Raw genomic sequence first — 19,736 nt, forward strand, 5'->3', positions numbered from 1 at the left:
CACGGGGCAGGAGGCCGGAGTGGCTGCCAGAGCCCAGAGGCTCGAGAGGGGCCCTGCATCCTGCACCCCTGGAGATGACCTCACAGCATCCTGGACCTTGTCCCTGTGTGGGAAGCCACCCAGGCCCACAGGGCCTCACCTGGACGCCGTCCAGGTCTTGCCCGCAGTCCTGGGACTCCACGGCAGCCAGCGTGGTGGTGAGCCAGGCATCGAGCAGCAGCGTCTCCCGCTGCAGCTGGTGTCGCTGCAGCTGCTCCTGCAGGCCCCGGCTCCGGCCCTCCGCTCTCCAGAGCAGCCGCTCGTGGGCCCCTGTCACCGCCTGGAGCTGGGCCTGCACCCGGGGGCTGCAGCACAGAAGATGGCCTGGCCCCGAGCCCTTCCTCCACGTGCTGGGCTAGCCTCAGCCAGCTCTGGGGGATACCCTTGGCTCTGGCCTACCTGTCTGGATTCTGTCTGCTCTCCAGGAGGGCAGCTGTCTGCCGCAGCTGCTCGATGTGCTGGCTGAACCCCTCCAGGTCTCTCTTGATGGCCTCCAGCCGCCGCAGAAGGGCCTGTGTGGCTTCGGCATGCCGGCCCATGTCCTCACTGTCCAGAGCACGGCTCCGCTCCGCCAGCCACGACCCCGCCTCCAGGAGCTGGGGGACAGGAGAGCACAGCCCTGTGCTCCTTTCCCACCCCCCGGGCGCAGATTGCCACGTAGACCTCAGCTCCCCGAGCCTGTGCGCGTCCCGCAGCAGTGCCCGCGATCCCGAAGGGCCACGAGCTCAAGCGGGTTTTAACATGAAGCTCCCGGTGGTTTTTCCTCCATGCAAAATAAACCCCTCTTTCTGGTTCTGAGGCATGGCTTTTTATTCATCACGTAAGACAATCAAACCACATCCTAGTCCCTGTCCTACGCTGTTCTTAGTGCTTGCCCTTCCTTTGCAGTTCAAACAAGCGATTCTGGTCAGCTAAGAACCCGCTTAGAAGAAATAGAGAAACAGAATGACCTTGCGGCTTGCTTTCTGGACAGTCTGCCTAGCAAGGACAGACAGGAGGCCCGGAACCCCAGCACCCACAAGCCAGCCCTTCCCCCCCCCCAAGTCCCACCTCTGTCAGGAACTGCTGGGCCTCGCGGGCCTGCTGCAGCATCAGCCTCCGCCGCGAGGTTGCCGCCCGCAGCTGCGCCGTGGCCTCCTCCAGCTGCTGCACACGCGCAGCCACCTCCATGGCGGCGAAGTGCCCGGCCTGCAGGAGCTTGCGCCCCGTGCCCACCACGACCTGGCTCAGCGCCTCGTGGCTGCTCATTTCACACTCCAGGTTCTGCGCAGGGAGAACCCCGGGTCCCTGAGTTTGATCTGCCACTCACAGTGCCCCCCGCCCTGGCTCCCCAGGAATTCAAGGGACTTCCAAAGTCTCCAGCGCCCATTTCCCCCCCCCCCCCCACAGCTGGGAGCCCCGACCCCCCAGTGCAGCCAACCTGGTGCTTCTCCTGCAGGTGCTGGACGGTGCTCAGGCTCTGGCCAGTGTCTTGGGTGGTGGCCAGGGGCAGCTTCTCCCGCACCCAGGCCAGCTCCTCGTCGGCATCCCTGAGGAACTGCAGGAGGAGGTCCTGGGCCTCCAGCTGGGTCCTGCGCTCCTGCAGAGCCTCTTGGAGGTTCTGGAACCTGCCATAGTGGAGGGGCTGTGATGCCACCCTAAGTCCCTACTGCAGGCGGGAGGGAGGCTGGGAGCTGAGGCAGGGGTGCAGGGGTGCAGGGGTGGAGGGGGCGGGCAGCTTGCTGCAGCCAGGACAGATCTACCTCTGCAGCAGCTGCCGGGCCTGCTCCTCGGTGGCTCCATCCAGGCGGTGGTCTTCCCGCACCAGGGCCTGGGCCTGCCCCGCCCGCCTGGCTAAGGCCGCTTCCAGCTCAGCCTGGGCCCGCAGGAGCTCCTCCACTTCGGGCAGGTCCCGGCCCCTGACTGGGGCCCTCAGCTCCGCTTCCACAGGCTCCAGCCAGCGCTCTAGTTCCTCCACGCTCCGCTGCAGGTGCAGGGCCTGGGGCAGGGCGGGAGTGAGCACCAGGGGAGAGCCTGGAGCCCGTGCACCTGTCCCTGGCCGCCGCAGCCTCACCTCGCGTGCCTCCTGTAGCTGGGCCTCCTTCCTCTGGCAGCTGGCTTGCAGCTCACCCCACAGCTCCCCGAGCTCCTGTAGCCGCTCTCTGACCGCCTCGGGGGCCTCGCAGCCGCCCTGCAGCAGCCTCCGCCCCTCCTGCGCCCAAGGCCCACGTTAGGCTCAGGGCTGCTGGCACCGGGGCACGTGCCCGCTCCAGAGACTGCCCCATAGCTGCGGCAATCTTGAGAGCAAGTTTCTAAATCTCCATGTGCCTCTTTCTCCTCCTCCACATAACGAAGACAATAATGATTATGTGTTCAATGCCATAAGGCATATGGGGTGCTAAGCAGAGTGCTTAATAACCAAAGGGCCTGGGCCGGCCTGGCTTGGCAGGTGGAGAGGGAACGTGAAGTTGGCTGGTCACCCGCAGGATTGCTGCATGTGAGCGCAGCCTGTGGTTATGCAAAAGGCTCTGCCTTTGGAGAGGAGATGCAGGAAGCAGCTGCACGTCCCGCCTCCGTGCCAGCACAGAGCCCGCACGGAGGGCACAGGCTGGGCCGTCAGCCCTCATCGCTGTGCAGTGCGGGGCCAGCCCTGGGCTCTGCGCCCCCTCCCGGCCCTCAGCCCCGCAGGGCCTCACCGTCTGCAGCTCCTGTTGCAGGTGGGCGCTGGCGTCCAGCTCGGCCTGCAGATTCTGCTGCTTCCCCAGCTGCACCGGCAGCGTGGCGGGGTCCTGCCCCCGCTCCTCCAGTGCTACCAGCTTCTCCCTCAGCCACGCGGCCACCTGAGCACACAGGAAGCGTCAGCTCTGCTCCCTCCAACTCCGGTGCCCTGGAGGGAAGCCCCCTCCCCCAACGCTCCCACCCCACGCAGGGGAACCTCGTCGCAGTCCTGCAGGAAGGTCTGCAGCCGCTTCAGTTCCTCCAACCAGAGGCCCCGAGTCCTCGCTCGCTCCACGAGTGCTTCTTTCCTGCAGAAGGAGGGGCTCATGGGCCAGGCTCGCCCCTGGGACATGGAGGAGTGTGGGGTGCCTAGCCCTGCACCAGAAATAATGACATCCACCGCTCTGTGTGAGTGCCAGGTAGAGGCTGAATTGGGGCTCACCACTGGAGAGTGAACGCACAGCTTCCCGAGCTGCCTGGACAGAGATCCTGTGCGCACTCCCATGCAGATGAGTTGCTGTGCACAGCACCCACGATCGCTCTTTGAGCCGTGGCACTGATTTTTTTCCTTTTTTGGCCTAGGCAGGCCTGGAACTATGATTGTCCTATCTCTGCTTCTGAACTAGCTGGAATTACAGGCATGAGCCACCTGACCTGGCTTGTTCCCCCAAAGTCTTACATTGATCCCCAGAATGTGACCGCATCTAGAGACAGGTCTGTAAAGAGGTAACTAAGGTAAAATGGGGTCACCGGAGGGGTCGGGATTGGGCATCTTGTAAGATGTCCCCAGAGGAACAGCCATGGAGGGACACAGGAGGAGGCCACCACCCTCCACCCAAGGGACGTAACTGTCAGTGCTTGCCACCCCAGAGCCATCCACACCTCAGAAGCACTGCCTGGCATCTGGCCAAGGTGCTGTGGGCCTCCGGGTGTCCATCCTGGTGCAGGCCGCGGGCAGTGGCCTCCAGAGCAGCCATCTTTTCCTCCTGGGCTCGCAGGCCCTCCTCCAGCCTCCTGTGCCTCCACACAAGGCTCTCCAAGTTGGCCAAGGGGTCCTAGTAGGAGGGAGAAGTCAGTGCTGATCATGGGGCTGCGCCCCTGCCCCCAAACCCTCCCCCACAACCCAACTGCCTGGCCCAAACCAATTGCCCGAGCCCCGCGGGCTGCTTCTGGCTGGCTCTGGGACAGTGACATTTATGTGTGAGCCTTGTGTCAATTCCCACGCGCTCCCCACTGCTGGTGAGACCATGTGAGCCCTTAGTTCTGAGATGCTCTCGAGCTCTGCTCAGCTCGTACACGAGAGACAGGAGCAGCGACCTCCGCGTGCAGGGCGAGGAGGGCAGAGGTGAGGAGGGCCCGGGTGTGAGCCCTGCTCACTCACTCCCCGCTGTCTAGGCCTGGGGGTCTCCCGCGTGGCCTGAGCTGGGCGTGTGGGGGGAGGGCAGCTGCTGGGAGATGATGTGCTCAGGGCAGGGGAGGCGTCCTGAGGCTGGGCCCCCCTCCTGGCCCCTACCCCGAGCCCCTCGGCGGCGGTTTCCTCGCTGCGCAGCCAGCGCTCCACCTTCTCCACAGAACGCAGGAACAGCTGCGGGAGCGAGGCGGGGCGAGCTCAGCGCAGGGGTGACACTTCTGCCTCCCGCGAGGCATCCCCTCTGGCTCTGGCGTTGCCCGGGGCTCTGGGCGGCGGGGGGACGCAAACCTGCAGCGCCAGGGCCTGCTGCAGCTGCAGCTCGCGCTCCTGCCAGGCTCCCCGCAGGCTGCTCAGCTCCTGCTCTAAGGCAGCCAGGGCCTGGCGAATGCCAGCGGCCAGGGGGTGTCCGGTGGCCAGCAGTCGCTGCCCGGTGCTTCGGACCACGTTGGCGCAGTCCATGTGAACCTCCAGCTCCACCTGCGGCAGGGCTGCGCTCAGATCCCGGCAATTGTTGGGGGCCCAAAGAGAATAAAGGAGGGCAGGAGACAGAAAAGACCGGGACAGGTGGGGGCAAGTGGAGAGGCGGCACTGCACTGAGGCCCCGCCCCTCGCTGCTCACCTTGCATTCCCGGTGCTCCTCCAGCATGCGCAATGCTCCCTCGGGGCTGCAGGGGGCGCCCTGAGCACTCATGTCGGCCCGCAGCTCCCGGAACCACACCTGCAGCGCCTGCACAGACGCCTGGAACTTCTGAGCTTGGTGCTGGGCCTCCAGGGACTCCCTCCTGGTCACAGGGCTCATCAGCTAGTCCCCGGGCCACCAAGTCCTTGTCCCCGGGCACCAGCCCCCCCCCCAGGGGTCACCTCCAGGCCCTTCATCCCTCAACCCCCCCCCCCCCCCCCCCCCCCCCCCCCGCCGCCAGGTGCCGGGAATTCATGGTGACATGACCGACTCTTGGGGGGAAACAAGTGCGGGGAGCGGGGCGCAGGGCGCAGATGGGTGGGTGAGGGCACGAGGCCGAGCGCTCCTACCGCTTCCGGACCTCGCTGCGGAGCCGCCGCCAGCCGCCCATCAGCTCCTGCTGCTTGCGGCTGAGGCTCTGGGCTGCCACGCAGCTCCTCCGGCAGAGGCGCCCCACTCTGTCCTGCAGGGACTGCATGGAAGACGGGGGTCAGAGGCCTCCAGGGCCCCCGGGGAGGCCCTGGTAATGGGAAACCCCGGCGCCCAGAGTCCTGAAGCTCCTCCCCCGGTGCCAAGGGCCGCCCATGGAGATGCCCGGGCGGCCTGCGTCCACCCCGGCCGCGCACCTCCACCTGCGCCTGCATGAGCTCCACCTCCTGCTCCAGCGTCTCCTGCGTCCCCAGCAGCCTCTGCGCGCGCTCCGCATCCGCCTCGCCCACCGGGGCCTGGGTGGCGGCTGCCTGCGGGCCGGGGGCTCAGCTGCAGCCGCCACCACGGGGAGGCCCAGCACCCCCTGCCCCCCGTGTGGAAAGCAACCCCCCGCGTGGAGGAAGACTGAGGAGGGCCCTGGTGTTTCATCACTGTGTGCCACGCTTCCAGAAGAAAGCAGCGGGCCTGGCTGCGGTGTGTGCTCGGGAGAGGACGCCGTCCGCGCCGTCCGCCCCGGGCTCCACTTCTGCCTCGGGTAGCTCTGCGCTCACCGGCCTGTGCTGTGGCCGACGCCACCCCGAGGCAAATCCTGCCGTGGGGTCCGGCTTGGCTCCAGCCTCTGCACTCTTAGGGCAGGGGAGACACGGGGGGGGGGGGGGCGCAGCCTGCAAGCTGTGTCAGCTGCCGATGTCTCAGGAGAGTCCGGGAGACCCAACGGGGCCCGAGCCCCAGCTCACAAGCAGAGGTGACCTGCTGGTGGCAGTCCCGGGACACGCATGCGCAGGGGACCCCTTGCCACTTACTTTTTCCCCAATCCTCTCCATGACCCCGTCCAGTTCCCGGGACAGGGCGTGCATCTCCAGGGCGCCTTCCAGCTGCTGCTGGTACTGACGCAGGTTACCATGGAAACTGGTCCACCTAGCCCCAGAAGGATGGCTGTGAACCTCGGAGTTGGAGGGTGGGGGGCTCTGCCTCTCCTGGCCCCACTGCCCTGCCCGGTCGGGGACTGGCCTGTCGCTGAGCTGCTGCTGCCTCTGGCACACGATCCTCACTTCCTCGGGGTCCCAGTTCCGGAGCTGCAGTGACAAGTCCTCGATGCGCCTTGTGTACGCGTGGCCCGCTGTGCGCTGCGGGGAAAGGGTGCACGTGAGGGCCATGGCCAGGCCAGGTCACAGCCCCTCCTGCTGGAGCAGCTGTGAGCCCTCTGCGAGTGGGGATGGAAGCCTTTCACCCAAATCACCCACGCTTATCACCTGGCCACATATGGTCTCCAAATTTCTGTTCTCTGTACCAAGATGAGACATGGGAATTTATGCCTTGTGGACTGAGGGGTGCTCAGCACCCTGGTCCTGCACTACCTGACACAAGAAGTGGGTTTTTTTTTTTTTTTTGGTCAGTTGAACTCTGGGCCTGGGCACTGTCCCTGTGCTCTTCAGTTCAAGGCAAGCTCTCTACCACTTGAGCCACAGCGCCACTTCTGGTTTTCTGGTGGTTTATTAGAGATAAGAGTCTCACGGACTTTCCAGCCCAGGCTGGCTTTGAACTGTGATCCTCAGATCTCAGCCTTCGGAGTAGCTAGGATGACAGGTGTGAGCCACTGGCACCCAGCAAGAGGCAGCTTTCTAAGAAGCTTTTAAATAGGCCCACAGGAAACTGCAAAAGTAGTGCAGAAGCCTGCACGCACATTGACATCTACCATAGCCAAGCGCAACAGTGAAGCCAGCCGAGCAGACAGGCTGGGTGTCTCCGGAGCTTCCCCGCAGCCACGCAGACCAGCATGCACCTGCCCTGAGCTCGGAGCAAGGTGCCATTCCCATAGCAGAGCACAGAAATCAGCGCTCTGGCAGCCTAAGCTGTGAGCGGTAAAGTGTCTGGGCCCATCCTGCTCTGCAGTGAGCACTGTCGCCGCTGAGTGGATTTCCCGAGGGCTCCTCACCCTGGCCGCCACGGCCTCCTGGAGTTGATGGAGCCGCCTGCAGAGCTGCAGGCAGTGCTCGGGGTCCCGGCCCAGGTCTCGGACGTTCACCATCACCTCCTGTGCAGGCCCAGGAAAGGAGGGGGTTGCTCGGAGCGCTGGCCAGGGTGCAGCTTCCTTCCCCATCTCCCTGCCCCCCGCCCAGCTAGACTCCCACCTTCTCCTGGATCCAGGCCTCTGCAAGCTCTACTTGGTGCAGGAACTCTAGAAACTTCCACTTGTCTTCCAGCTCCTGGTCCCTGTGGGCCACTGCCTGCCCCAGCTTCTCCCAGAGCTGCCGCAGGGCCTGCAGCTGCCGGCTTGGGTCGTCTGGAGGCTCGCGCAGCGCCAGGAGGGCCTCACCCTGCTGGAAGCCGGCCGGAGCCTCGTCCATCCCTCCCGGGCCATCCTCAAGCCCGCACAGATTGCAGGCCAAGTTGGGGGTGCGGGGGGGGGGGCGGGGGCTGGGATTACCTGGACCACAGAGGTGAGGACTTGCGTGTGCGCCTCCACCTCAGCCTTGAAGGCCTGGTGTCGCCGCCAGTGCGTGCCATGATCTCTGAGGTGCTCTGGGGGACGCCATTCGCCCAGCCGCTGCACTCGCTCCGTGATCCACTCCTCGGCCTGGGGGACACACCGCCCAGCGCTGCCCCAGCCCGGCCGTGCCCCCACACCCCGGGGGCAGGACAGGAAGGGCCCAGTCGGGCACAGGAAGTGGAGGGGCTGGGGTCTTGCGGGGGCGGGGGTCTCCTCCTCCTGGGCCCCTGGTCTTGCTAGTGCCCAGGTGGGGTCCGCAGCACTGGCTGGACGCAGCCGTTCATCTCTGCAAACCCCGGTCTGGCTCACGAGTGGTAGTATCAAAGTCACCAACGTGAGGGGTGAGGGTGGGGGCCGGGGGAGGGGAGGGGAGGGGAGGGGGGAGGGCGCTGACCTGGCTGGCAGCGCTGGTGAAGGCGGCCAGTAGCCGCGCTGCGTGCAGGGCCGCCCCGCGCCGCGCCGCCCGCTCCCGCACCAGGGCCCCGCGCTCCAGCACTGCGTGAAGCGCGCGCTGCCCCCGCGGGCCCCGCAGCGCCTCCAGCTGCTCCCGCAGAGCCGCCACCTGTGGGGCAGAGACTTGGCCTCAGCTCCCGCTCCTCCACCAGCTCGGCCTCTCCCTCCGCCCGCACGCCAGGGAGCCAGAACTGCGGGACACCAGAGAGCGGAACACCCTGTGCCCCCCACCCCAGTGTCGACCACGCCCCAGACCCCCTGAGCCCATCACCTTCTCATCTTGGGCGGCGAGCACCTTCTGGAAGATTCCATGCTTGTGGATCAGCCGCTCCACCTCTTCCACTGAGCTCCCGAGGGCACTGGATTTCAGGGCTGCCTGGAAAAGTTAGAGGCCACCGTGGCCGCCTCCACCCCACGCCCCGAAACACTGCTGAGGCGTCTGGGGGAAGCGAGAGGCTTGGGGTGGGGCTGGCGGGAACAGGGGGTTCAGTGACACGGCGGCCTCTTCACGACGCAGGGGGTGGGGCCAGCCTCTGGCCGGGTCCCCGGGGGCTCTGTGTGGAGTAGGGGGCAGAGGCCGTGGGCCTGGTCTGAGGGGTAGGTAGACACGCGTGGAGCTGTGTGCTGGCCTCTGCGCCCCACGTGCCAAAGACCAGGAGGGAGGAGGGGAGGAAGCCCAGGAGAGGGGCAGGCGGCTGGGTTTGGGGTGCGGTAGGGCGCAGGGGACCTGCCTCTTGGGCTATCAGGATCTTCTCCAGGCGGCCGCACTGCCGGAGAAGTTGCTGCTCCCGCAATGCAGCCTGCAGCCGCTCCCGCTCCTGCACCCAGGCCTCATGCTCATCCTGCAGGGTGCGCAGCCCGGCCTGAACCTGGGGATGGGCACATGGGGTGCCAGGGGTGGCGTGACGCCGAGGAGATGGAAATGATTGAGGAGAGACAGGGGGCCATGCAGGGCGGGCGCTGGGAGAGGAACCCCACCTCCTCCGTCGGTGCCCCTGCAGCTAGCAGCGCCTGCTGGCCCAGCTGGGTGGCCTGCTGCCGAAGGGCCTCCCGGGCCTGCAGTTCCGCCTGAAGCCACTGGAGGGCGCTGAGGCTGGGTGGGGCAGGGCGGGACTCTGGGGAGTCATCCTCCATCTGCAGCTCTGGGCGCAGGCTGGCCGCCCAGGAGATGTAGTCCTGCACCTGATCCCAGGAGAACACGGGGAGCTGGGTGAGGCTGGGCTGCTTGCGGGGACCCTGGGACTGCAAGACAACTGAGCACATGCACACATCAAGCCTCCCAGCTGCCCGGGGCAGGGATGCCGGTGAGGAGCCCAGGTCTGCAAACCCAGCCCCTGTCAGACCCTCACTGAGACACCTGCGCCCAGCCCCAGCAGCTTTCAGTGGAGCAGACGCAGGCGGCCACGCTTCGCCTTGCTCAGAGGAACAAGGTAGTGGCAGCAAGTTCTGTCCGGTCCACTGTTCTGCTCCACCCTGGGGTCAGGGGCCAGGCCCACATCCCCTGCAGCTCCTCCACGACAGCCAGAGGACTTCCATAGCGTCCCTCCTCCCTCCTTCCCTGCTCCGCCGCGCACAGAGAGCTGCTCGCAGATGTTAGACAGATGCTGCCGGATCCAGAGGCTAGTCTAGAACACGTGGGTCTCTGGGTTCTAGACCCATTTCTAGGCTGTTCTCACTCCTCAGTGCTGAAACCCCTCACACCCCACAGATGCTGACCCAAACTTGGGGAGCCCCTGTAGGCCACGCCCCCTGGGATCAGCCTCTGAGCAGCCACAGTGACATCCAAGGTGGGGGGGGTCCATGCTCTTCCCCTTCCTGTCTACACTTTTCCCTCCTGGAGGAGCCTCATCAGTGCATGCGCGTGGAGGGCACCCACAATGCCCACCGCGGAAGGAGCCCTCACCGCCGTGTGGAAATGGAGCAGGAGGCGCGCGCGCTCCAGCTGGGCCCGGCGCGCCTGCACGCGCTGCCGTAAGGTGTCCCAAGCCTGCATCACCGCCTGCCGCCCCTGCTGCACAGCACAGGCCCCGGGCCCCGGACTCCGCTTCTGCACCCTGCCTCCAGCCTCCAGCAGAGCCTGCAGCTGCAAGGAAGGAGAGGAAGAGGAAGGGGCTGGGGGGCCAACCCCTCAAGCTGTGCTCCAGCCCACCTTGGGCTACGCCCTGCACCGCGGCCGCGCAGGAGGAGAATCTGGGCGGGCAGGCGGCCAGGCGGGAGGGCCCGTGTGCCCGGCTGCTCACCCGCTGTTCCCATTCCCCGAGCTCCTGCTCCAGCCCCTCGAGCCACCGCAGCTGGGCCTCCAGCCCCCGCAGGTCCTGGGCCACATCGTCATCGCAGGGCAGGCTGGAGGCGGCGTCCTGATTCAGGAGACGGCCAAAGGTCAGGGCTGGAGGGTGACAACAGCATCGGGGCAGACCCTCTTCTAGAAAGGTACCCTGTCCCCGAGGCGCACACCTGGATCTGGGTGAGGGCTTCCTGAAGATCCCTGTGAAGGCCGAGCGTGGTCTGGGCCTCTCGGAGCAGGCGGCCGTGGGCCTGGGTCAGCTCCCACAGCTCCGACCACGAGGCCCTGCATGGAGAGGATGGGGTGGGGGAGGGGGGAGACCAGCCATTCACCAGCTCCCCACTCCCCTTCCTCTGGGGCCCCGTCAGCCCCCTCCCTTCCCTGCTCAGTCTGCTCCTTTGCTCTTGCTCCTGTTTCTCTGATCTTGCTGCGATCAGAAACGCCTTGAGGGCTGGGAAGGTGGCTCAGTGGTAGAGCGCTTGCCTTGCAAGCCTGAGGCCCTGGGTTCGATTCCTCAGCACCACATAAGCAAAATAAAAAAGCCAGAAGTGGCGCTGTGGCTCACGTTGTAGAGCGCTAGCCTTGAGCTGAAGAGCTGAGGGACAGTGCCCAGGCCCAGGGTTCAGGCCCCACGACCGGACCCAAAAAAAAAAAAAAAAAAAAAAAAAGAAAAGAAAAAGAAACGCCTTGAGCACAGAGGCCTCATTCGCTCTCCTTGCTCCCACCCTGCTTTCCTCGCATCACAGCTTGCATCCTGTGGTGGCTCAGTTTCCCCAGGAGCAGTCCCAGGCAGCATCCAGTGGCCTTCAGACCACGGCTCTCCCCGCCCAGCCCCTGCCGCCCGGCACTCACTGCAGCTCCCGCTGCGTCTGGCGGGCGCGGGGCTCGGGCAGAGCCTCCGCCAGCTGCCGGCAGGAGGCCACGCGCCGGCCGCCCGCCTCCACCTGGCACTGAAACTTGGCAAACTCGGTGCAGAGGTGCTGAGGAGAGAAGGGAAAGGGGGGCACTGGCTTAGAGCAGGCCGCATGGGAGGCGCCCCAGCAGCCCTCCCCCATCTGCCTCTCACCTGCACCCGCTCCGGGTCCTCTGCCAGGCTCTCCCCTGCCCTGACCACCTGCTTCTGACTGTCCAGCCAGCCCTGCAGATCCGCCGCTTCGCTCATGAACTCGTGGAATCTCAGGGTCCCCTCAAGCTCCAGGCCCCTGTAGTGACAGCCAGTGGGTCCCCAGAGATGAGTTCTCGCCCCCCTGGCACAGCTAGCCAGTCTCTGGAGGCTGATCTGAAGGATGTGGTTGTTCGTGGCTTTTGCAGAAGCCTGGGACTTGGGATTCAGCAGACACAGGAAAGCAAGGAGGAGCCGGGGGTGGGGGGGGTGGGGGCTGGGGAGTGGGGGGTGGGAGGGGCCAGCGGCGGGGCTGGGCTCCTGCCCAGTGGGTCTTCACTGAAGAATTTGTGGAAAGATGCAAATAACACGCAGGGAAGACCCAGACTCCCGATGCGATGTCTACGGGCACAGTATGGGACAGCCAGCTGCGGCTAGCCCCTTGTACCCTGATGACAGGGGTCACAATGTCCCTCACCGGGTGGCAGCCAACTCCTGGAGAGCCCGTAGCTGCTCCCAGAGCCTCTTCTGCACGGTGCCCAACTGTTCAGGGGCCTCAGGGCCAGCCAGGCCCTGGGCACTCTGCTCCAGCTCCAGCATGGAACTCCAGCGCAGAGCCAGCTCCTCCTGTAACACCTGCCAACGTAAGACACATGCCAGGCTCAGACTGAGACCCTTCACTCTTCCCCATCCACTACCCGTGCAGCCTCTGCACCTGCCCACCCCCCACCATGCACCTGCCCACCCCCCACCATGCACCTGCCCACCCCCCACCATGCACCTGCCCACCCCCCACCATGCACCTGCCCACCCCCCACCATGCACCTGCCCACCCCCCACCATGCACGTCTACTCACCATCTCCCCTCAACTCACTCTTCTATGCGCTCATCCACCTGCCCCCCCCCCCCTTCACCCACCTGCCCAGAACTGTTGGTGGGCTTTTTTTTTTTCTGGTCATGGGGCCTGGGTGCTCTTCCTCAGTTTTTCAGCTCAAGGCTAGCGCTCTACCACTTGAGCCACAGCACCACTTCTGGCTTTTTCTGCTTATGTGGTGCTGAGGAATTGAACCCAGGGCCTCATGCGTGCAAGGCAAGCGCTCTACCACTGAGCCATCTTCCAGCCCTCGTGGGCTTATTATTATTATTATTATTTTTTGTTGTTCTTGGTCGTGGGTCCTGAACTTTGGGCCTGGGAGCTGTCCCTCAGCTCTTCAGCTCAAGGCTAGCACTCTACCGCTTGAGCCACAGCACCACTTCTGGCCTTTTCTGTTTATGTGGTGCTAAGGAATCAAACCCAGGGCCTTGTGCATGCAAGGCAAGCACTCTACCACTGAGCCACCTTCCCAGCTCCATGTGGGCTTATTTTGTGATAAAGTGGAGACATGGTCTTTGCCCTCAGAGGGATTATTATTATTATTATTATTTGTTGGTTGTAGGGCTTGAGCTCAGGCCTGGGTGCTGCTCCTGAGCTCTTTTGCTCTACCACTTTGAGCCACAGCTCCACTTCCTGTTTTTTGTTTTTGTTTTTTTCTGGTAGTTAACTGGAGATGAAAGTGTGGTAGACTTTCCTGCCGGAGATGACTTTGAACTGCAATTCTCAGATCCCAGCCTGAGTAGCTAAGATTACAGGCATGAGCCACTAGTGCCAGGCTCATTATTGATCAAGAATGAAGGCTGGGAAGTCTGGCCCAAGGAAGGGAGGGCCTAGGAGGCCTTATATGAGACCTAGCATTGAAGTGAAGAGAGGGACAGGCTTACGCTAAGCTAAGAGATAGACAGGCTTGAGGCAACTTAAGTTGCCTGGGCTCAGAGGCCCTCACGGGAGCTGCAGAGAGACTTGGCTCCTGTGGGGGACACGAAGGCCATCAGACATGACCTTTACGGATGGTTCACTGAGCTGCTCAGTCTCAGGAGCGGGTGGGTGGTGGGTTTGGTCTGATGGAGTCTTCAGGAAGAAAGAGCAGGCAGGCTCTGTGCCTCTGAGAAGCAGGGTGAGACAAAATTTGTCCTTAGGGCCACCAGCACCCACGTCCACCCCAATGTTCACCCAGGTGGTGCCTGGGTACCATACCTGGTGTTTCCAAATAAGCCTGCAGGTGGCGCTGGCATCTGTGCCGTAGTCCTGACTGCTCAGCACCGGCCGCGCCTCCTCCACCCAGCCCTCCAGCTCTGACATGCACAGGAAGCACTGCAAGAAGCGTGTGACTTGGCCTGACAGAACCCCGTCACCCGCTGAGCACACGGTGATCACCACACCCTGGCAACCTCAGCCCCTTGCGGACCCCTTGCCTACCTGCTGGCAGGCGGCGGCCCGCTGCAGGCAGTGGGCTCGAGCCTCACATGCCTGTTCCAGCTCTCTCCAGCGGCCTTCCAGCTTCAGGCACTGCTCCGTGACATGCTGGGCGTGGGGATATCCGGGGGCTCCGAGGCTCCGGCCGAAGCCCAGAACCCGGTGCACCTGCCCCTGGTGCGCTCTCACCTCGGCCCGCAGCACCTGCCACGCAACAGGGTGACCGGAAGCGGCCTCGTGGTTAGCCATGGAGTGTATGTGCCAGAGCTACGACCCTCGCCCCGGCCGAGAGTAGCTGGGGCAAAGATGTGGAAATGGAGACACACAGGAAGAGGGACTCAGGGGCCAGGACAACCTGAATAGCAGCAGATCTGGGGGTATGACATTGGGGTGCCGGGGGGGGGAAGAGCAGGCTAGCACCTCGTGTTTACGTTGAAGGCTGTGGGCACCTTCCCAGCCCTGGCTGCAGCTGGCGGGGCTGGCGCTGGCCAGGTGCTCGGCCACCCAGGTGAGCTCCAGGCGGCTCAGCTGGTGGAAGTGGTGCAGCTGCACCGCGGCCTGCAGCCGCAGGCGCCGGGCGGCCAAACGGCCCTGCAGGGACTGGAACCTGCGCCGACGGAGAAGAGAGGGGAGGGTGGGAAGAGAGCAAGGGCAAAGTCCCGGTCTCTTCCTCACCCCGGCCAAGGACCCAGGAGGAGCCAGGCAGGGAACAGAGGAAGTGCTCAGCCTGCATCGATGCCCTCTGACCTCCTTGCTCTAAGAGACTGCGGCTCATCACGTGCCTTCCCAAGGTGCCACCACCTGGGCCCTCAGGTTGACACAGGGGCAGGGACGTATGACGGTCGGACAGGTACCTCTCGTGGCACTTCTGGGTCTCTTCCAGGATGGACTGTGAGCTGACCTCAGCACGGGCCTGGGACATGAGGGCATCCATCTTGCCGGCCAGCACTTGGTTCTTGTTGTCTAGTTGCTGGTGCCGTTTCTGCAGACTCCGGCTGGCACACAGGTCCTGCCCGGTCTCTGCACTCTGCAGGGCCCCCTCCAGCTGCTCCATCTTCTCTGTGACATCCTAGGGAAGGTCATGGGGGAGCAGAGAGGCTGGTGCATTAGGATCTCCATTAAGGCAGCAGTGATCCCAGCACCCAATTCACCAGGGACGTATTGTCAACCCACAGCGACCAGCCAGCCCCTGTCCCGTCATGCCTCTCTCTCTGAGGGAATGGAGCTGTGCACCACATGCTGAACACACAGAGCCGTGCCCAGCTGTGGGCAGGAGGCCTCCACAGGCCGTAGGTCTTCATGGGGCTGCTCCAGAAGCAGAACACCCTAATTCTTCCCTGCCTTTCAGTCCGGCCAGCTTCCATCCCCTCCGACCCCCGGCCCCCACGGACCTGCAGGAGCCCCAGGAGCTGTCCCTGCTGCCGGGCCCACAGCAGCGCATCCCCACGCACAGCCATCTTGTGGTTCAAGTCTTCCCAGTGGTGACTCAAGCCCTCAAGCCGAGTCTGTATGTCCTCCCTGGCATACGGCATACTGCATGACAGCTCTCTCCCAGTCTGTAATGGAGACAAAGAACCGGGACATTGGGGACAAGGAACAAGTACTCTTATTTTTTTTTGGTCGGTCGTGGAGCTTGAACTCTGGGCCTGGGCGCTGTCCCTCAGCTCTTCAGCTCAAGACAAGCGCTCTACCACTTGAGCCACAGCGCCACTTCCAATTCTCTGGATGGTTTCTTGGAGATAAGAGTTTCTTGGAGTTTCCTGCCCGGGCTGGCTTTGAACCATGATCCTCAGATCTCAGCCTCCTGAGTAGCTAGGATTACAGGCATGAGCCACTGACGCCCGGCCTCTTACTTATTTTTTCAATGCCTGGGGCTTGAACTCAGGGCCTGACAATTGTTCCAGAGCTTCTTCTCCCCACCCCCCGCACCCCCCACCAAAGCTAGCACTCTACTACCTGAGCCAGTACTACTTCCAGCCTTTTCTGTGTATGTGGTATTGAGGAATCGAACCCAGGGCTTCATGCATGCTAGGCAAACACTCTACCACTGAAACACATTCCCTTCATGGGGGAGGCAGAGTGGGGTGAGCAGGCATCAGGGAGAAGCAGGAAGTGCTCTGTTGTGGGGAGGGGCAGGCTCTGGAGCTGCCCCGCACAGTGGAGGGGGGTGAGGGGACGTCAGCGTGTGAAGGGCTTCCTCCGCCGTGCCGCATGAAGACACGGCCTCCCCGACCCTGTCCAGCAACGCCACCTGCTGCAGGCGCTCCACGTGCTGGCGCGCGGCCAGCAGCTCGCTCACAGCCGCTTCATGCCATCTGAGTTTTCGGAGAACGTCATTCGGCCTTTGGGGCTGCCCATCCGCCGTCGCCGGCCCCTTGTCCTCCAGCCACAGCACCAGCTCGGCAATATCCTGCTTCCATCCCTGCAGGCAACCACAGTCTGGGTCCCCGGGCCCTGGGAGAGGCCGGGGCAGGCCCGACCTCTAGAGAGAGGGTTTCAGGGACACCCATGGGGAAAAGACCCAAAGCCAATGCTAGGGTACAAGGGAGGCAGAGCCTGAGGATACTGATCCCCAAATAGGGGCAGAGATATTGCGCCCATATCCCGCCTCCTGCTCTGGGCATCAGGTTAGTACTCGGAGGCTCTGGGAGATCTGTGCTCCAGGCCAGGCTGGAGCAGCTCTGGGGCTGCACAAAAACCAGAGCCACTGCCCTAAAGCATGCTGGGAATGGGGGTGGGGGGACACAGTGAGCTAGGTGAGAGACCTGGACTCTGTCATCAGCTCCGGGACACCTGTCCCGGGAGCCCCTCACCTGTAGCTGCACCGAAGCCAGCAACCGCTCCCTCCTCTGCTCACTCCTCTCCTGAAGTCGGCTCCACTGCGCCTGTGCACTCTGCAGCTGTTCTGTGACCCTACAGGGAAGGTCGGGGGGAGGGCTGGCTCCTCTCTGCTGGGAGGAGTGCCCCGGCCCCAGGACCGACCCTCTGCCTTCTCCCAACCTGCTCCCCCAGCCTCAAGGCCGCGCCCTGTGCAGTTGAGGAAAGGCAGGACGGAGGGCCAGGCTCACTTGTACCCAGCAGAGTGTGGGCTTTGAACCAGCTTCTCGCCGTACGTCCGCAGGGCCTCCGCCCGAGGTCCCAGGGCGCTCAGGGACCACTCGAGCCTCCGGTGCTGCTGCAGCAGGCGCTGGGCCTCCCTCACATCCTCCTGGGTGCAGAGACCTGAGGTCACTCCTGGAGGACGGGGTCAGTACCATCTCACCCTGTCCACATCCATCACAGGGCCTGCTCCAGGGAGCAGGTGAGCGCCCTCTAGTGGTGAGAGCAGAGTGACACTCGTACCCCCAGGCTGTCCAGGCACAGGAAGGCATCCAGGCTGGCACAGGTGGCGGTGAAACGATCCACTTCTTTGCCAAACCTCTGCAGCTCCAGTCCCTCCTGCAGCCGCTGCTGGCTCTGCTCCCACACGGCCTTCAGCTCCCGGCTGTGCTGGCCCAGGAGCCTCACTGCACTGGCCACTTCTTGGGAGTAGGGGGAGTCGATGGCTACCATGGAGGGACTCTGAGCTTCCAGCCGCTGCAGCCTGAGACAATGGGCAGGGGTCAAAGTGCAGCGGGCTCCCCTCCCCAGCCTTCCTCCCCCCTCACAGCGGAGCTCTGCACTGGGGCCTGAGCTAGCCAGGGGGTCTGTATTATCCAGAATGGCAGGGGCAGCCAGACCACAGGGCCTCCATGGGCTCTCCCAAACAGCAGTGGCCATGCCAGGGTGGACAGAGTCCCAGAGAACCAGTGTCCCAGGACCCTTCCAGAAGAAGACGGGCATCCTGACTGAGTAGGCCTGGTACCTGCTATAATCCTGCCCCAAGTACCAGCTAGACATCAGCTTAGGCCACTCCCCTGGCGACCACAATGCTTCCCACCCTCCTACCTCACCCAACCCCCCGAGGCTTTGCCTTGATGGTCACCCGCCAGCCCCTCAGGCCAGACCTCTCCTGCCACAGGCACATCTCCTCTCGCTGGGCCGAGCCCGGGTCCCCTGGCTCCTCCTCGCTGCCCAGCCGGGCCTGGAGGCCCTGCGTCCACAGCAGAAGCTGCTGGCTGTCCTGCAGGAAGCTCTGCTGCGCCCGAGCCTCTGCCTGGGCCTGGACCCGCCGGGCCATTCGCGCCTGCACCGCCTCCACGTGCTCCCGCAGCGGCTGGCACTAGGCAGGGCCCGACTCCACCACCCTGGGGGGGGTCACAGGCCATGGGACAGCACCGTGGGCCTGTGTCCCTCTGGAAAGTGGCAACAAACTCCAAGCCTGCCCCACCCCTGCAAGGAGCAGTACCAGCATGTGGCGCTTCCATCCCCTGGCATCTTCCATCGCTGTCTCTTTACCTCTGCCCAGCCCTCCCTTCTCCTCCCTCAATTCCTTCCTCCCCGCGTCGCCCCGCTCGGCGCCTCTCGCCTCCACCGCCTGCCCACACCAGCACCGCGCCAGGTCCCGTCGGACCTTTGGAGGCTCTGGATCCTCCTCTCCAGTACCAGAATCTTCTGCTGGGTCAGGTGTAGGGCGCCGTGGCTGTCCTCTGTGCGCCCTGGCTCCAGCGTCTCCAGCCACAGCATCACGTCTTGCAGCTGGGCACGCGGGGGGCCACACTCCTGCAGAAAGCCGCACGCCTCTGCGCAGTGTGCCAGCTGCACACGCTTCTCCTCCTTCAGGGCCTCCAGCTGCCCCCACCTAGGCAGAGGGCACAGGGCCATCTCTGTCACAAGGATCCTCAACATCCAACCTGGGGCCTTGGCCAGGGCCTTGATACGCTGCCAACCTGGCTGTCCCCTGCCCTCTCCTGTCCCCCGGCACTGTCCAACCTCTCCATGGGACATCGCAGGAGGCGCGAGGCCCAGGCCCTGCCCCACCCACCCACCTGTGGCAACCTCGTTCTTGCCTCTGGCTCAGGTCCTCCTGCATCTGCTGGATTTTGGCGGCAGCTGCAGGACACCTCTGCTTCAGCTGCTCAGCACAGCCGCTGACCTCAGCCCGGCGGCCCTGGCCCATGGCAAGGGCAGCGAGGAAGTTCTGGGGAGACGGACACAGGTGGCTGGGAGGCGGGCCTTCCTCTTCCCTTTCCCCAGGGGTGCGAAGGGATGGCGTATTCCACCTGCCTCTGGATGGCCAGGCTTTGGGTCCTTAGCTCCAGAGGGGGCCATAGACCTTGGTTCCCTCCTCAGATAGTTAATATGCAGAATGGAGCAAGGCGGTGAACAGTGGGGGCGGGGGGGGGGGATGGAGGGAGGGAGGTGAGAGTACAGCGCCCCAAACCTTCCTGGGAGCCCAGTAATTCGCACCTCATACTTGCATTGCATGACTTCCAAGTTGTCGCCCCGGGGGTGCAGTGTTCCCAGCAGGGCCGCCTGCTTCTCTACCCAAGACCGGAGCTCCCCATAGGAGCTGCAGAAGCCGAACATGGCCACTGCCTCCTCCAGCTGGGTCCTGCGGAGCTGTGGAGAGGGGCTGGCGTGAGCGCCTCTGGCCGCTGCAGGATGCTCCCTGTCCTGCTGTCCACGCCAGGCCCCCAGCCGGGCCAGGGCCAGAGAAGGCCCCTGCTCGGTGTCCTGTCCTTTGCACCCAGCAGAAAGTGAGAGCTTACAGCTGGCACACACCCCTCCTGTCACCTCCACAGTCCCCTGGGCCTCGGCTCTGCTCAGCCAGCGGCCCCCGCACTGCCCACTACACTCCCCTCGGCTCCTCGCTCACACCTTTGCTTCAAAAGGCCTTTCCAACCCCCAAGCTAACCTAGGCTCTCCTCTCGTGCTCCTACTCACCACATCCACTGAAGGCTTGCTGACGGATGCCAGCTACTCAGAGCAGGGAGCATGC

At 64.2% G+C, this 19,736-nt stretch overlaps 2 protein-coding genes across 2 annotated transcripts in view; both read right to left on the reverse strand.

Moving 5' to 3' along the window:
- Window positions 1-19,736, reverse strand: part of Ehd4 (EH domain containing 4) — a 738,029-nt gene that overhangs the window by 649,513 nt on the left and 68,780 nt on the right. The gene's annotated exons all lie outside the window — the stretch shown is intronic.
- The window catches only part of Sptbn5 (spectrin beta, non-erythrocytic 5), a 35,368-nt gene that overhangs the window by 2,938 nt on the left and 12,694 nt on the right, over window positions 1-19,736 (reverse strand). The window contains 42 exon segments of the mRNA XM_042687588.1: window positions 140-344; window positions 439-635; window positions 1,090-1,302; window positions 1,460-1,646; window positions 1,782-2,017; window positions 2,093-2,230; window positions 2,715-2,858; window positions 2,954-3,044; window positions 3,619-3,791; window positions 4,250-4,321; window positions 4,436-4,624; window positions 4,767-4,929; window positions 5,177-5,298; window positions 5,453-5,566; window positions 6,059-6,173; window positions 6,267-6,382; window positions 7,192-7,290; window positions 7,388-7,576; window positions 7,684-7,833; window positions 8,141-8,308; window positions 8,471-8,571; window positions 8,927-9,068; window positions 9,178-9,381; window positions 10,103-10,282; window positions 10,440-10,556; window positions 10,654-10,768; window positions 11,336-11,463; window positions 11,550-11,685; window positions 12,064-12,221; window positions 13,658-13,774; window positions 13,880-14,080; window positions 14,297-14,483; window positions 14,731-14,945; window positions 15,268-15,432; window positions 16,128-16,298; window positions 16,690-16,789; window positions 16,945-17,084; window positions 17,219-17,459; window positions 17,863-18,102; window positions 18,369-18,596; window positions 18,805-18,935; window positions 19,205-19,357. Of these exon segments, the coding sequence (XP_042543522.1) occupies window positions 140-344; window positions 439-635; window positions 1,090-1,302; window positions 1,460-1,646; window positions 1,782-2,017; window positions 2,093-2,230; window positions 2,715-2,858; window positions 2,954-3,044; window positions 3,619-3,791; window positions 4,250-4,321; window positions 4,436-4,624; window positions 4,767-4,929; window positions 5,177-5,298; window positions 5,453-5,566; window positions 6,059-6,173; window positions 6,267-6,382; window positions 7,192-7,290; window positions 7,388-7,576; window positions 7,684-7,833; window positions 8,141-8,308; window positions 8,471-8,571; window positions 8,927-9,068; window positions 9,178-9,381; window positions 10,103-10,282; window positions 10,440-10,556; window positions 10,654-10,768; window positions 11,336-11,463; window positions 11,550-11,685; window positions 12,064-12,221; window positions 13,658-13,774; window positions 13,880-14,080; window positions 14,297-14,483; window positions 14,731-14,945; window positions 15,268-15,432; window positions 16,128-16,298; window positions 16,690-16,789; window positions 16,945-17,084; window positions 17,219-17,459; window positions 17,863-18,102; window positions 18,369-18,596; window positions 18,805-18,935; window positions 19,205-19,357 (6,651 nt within the window).

The sequence above is a fragment of the Dipodomys spectabilis genome, unplaced genomic scaffold (genome assembly GCF_019054845.1).
Source record: "Dipodomys spectabilis isolate Male_0828 unplaced genomic scaffold, ASM1905484v1 ptg000108l, whole genome shotgun sequence".
In the NCBI taxonomy this organism is placed as follows: domain Eukaryota; kingdom Metazoa; phylum Chordata; class Mammalia; order Rodentia; family Heteromyidae; genus Dipodomys; species Dipodomys spectabilis.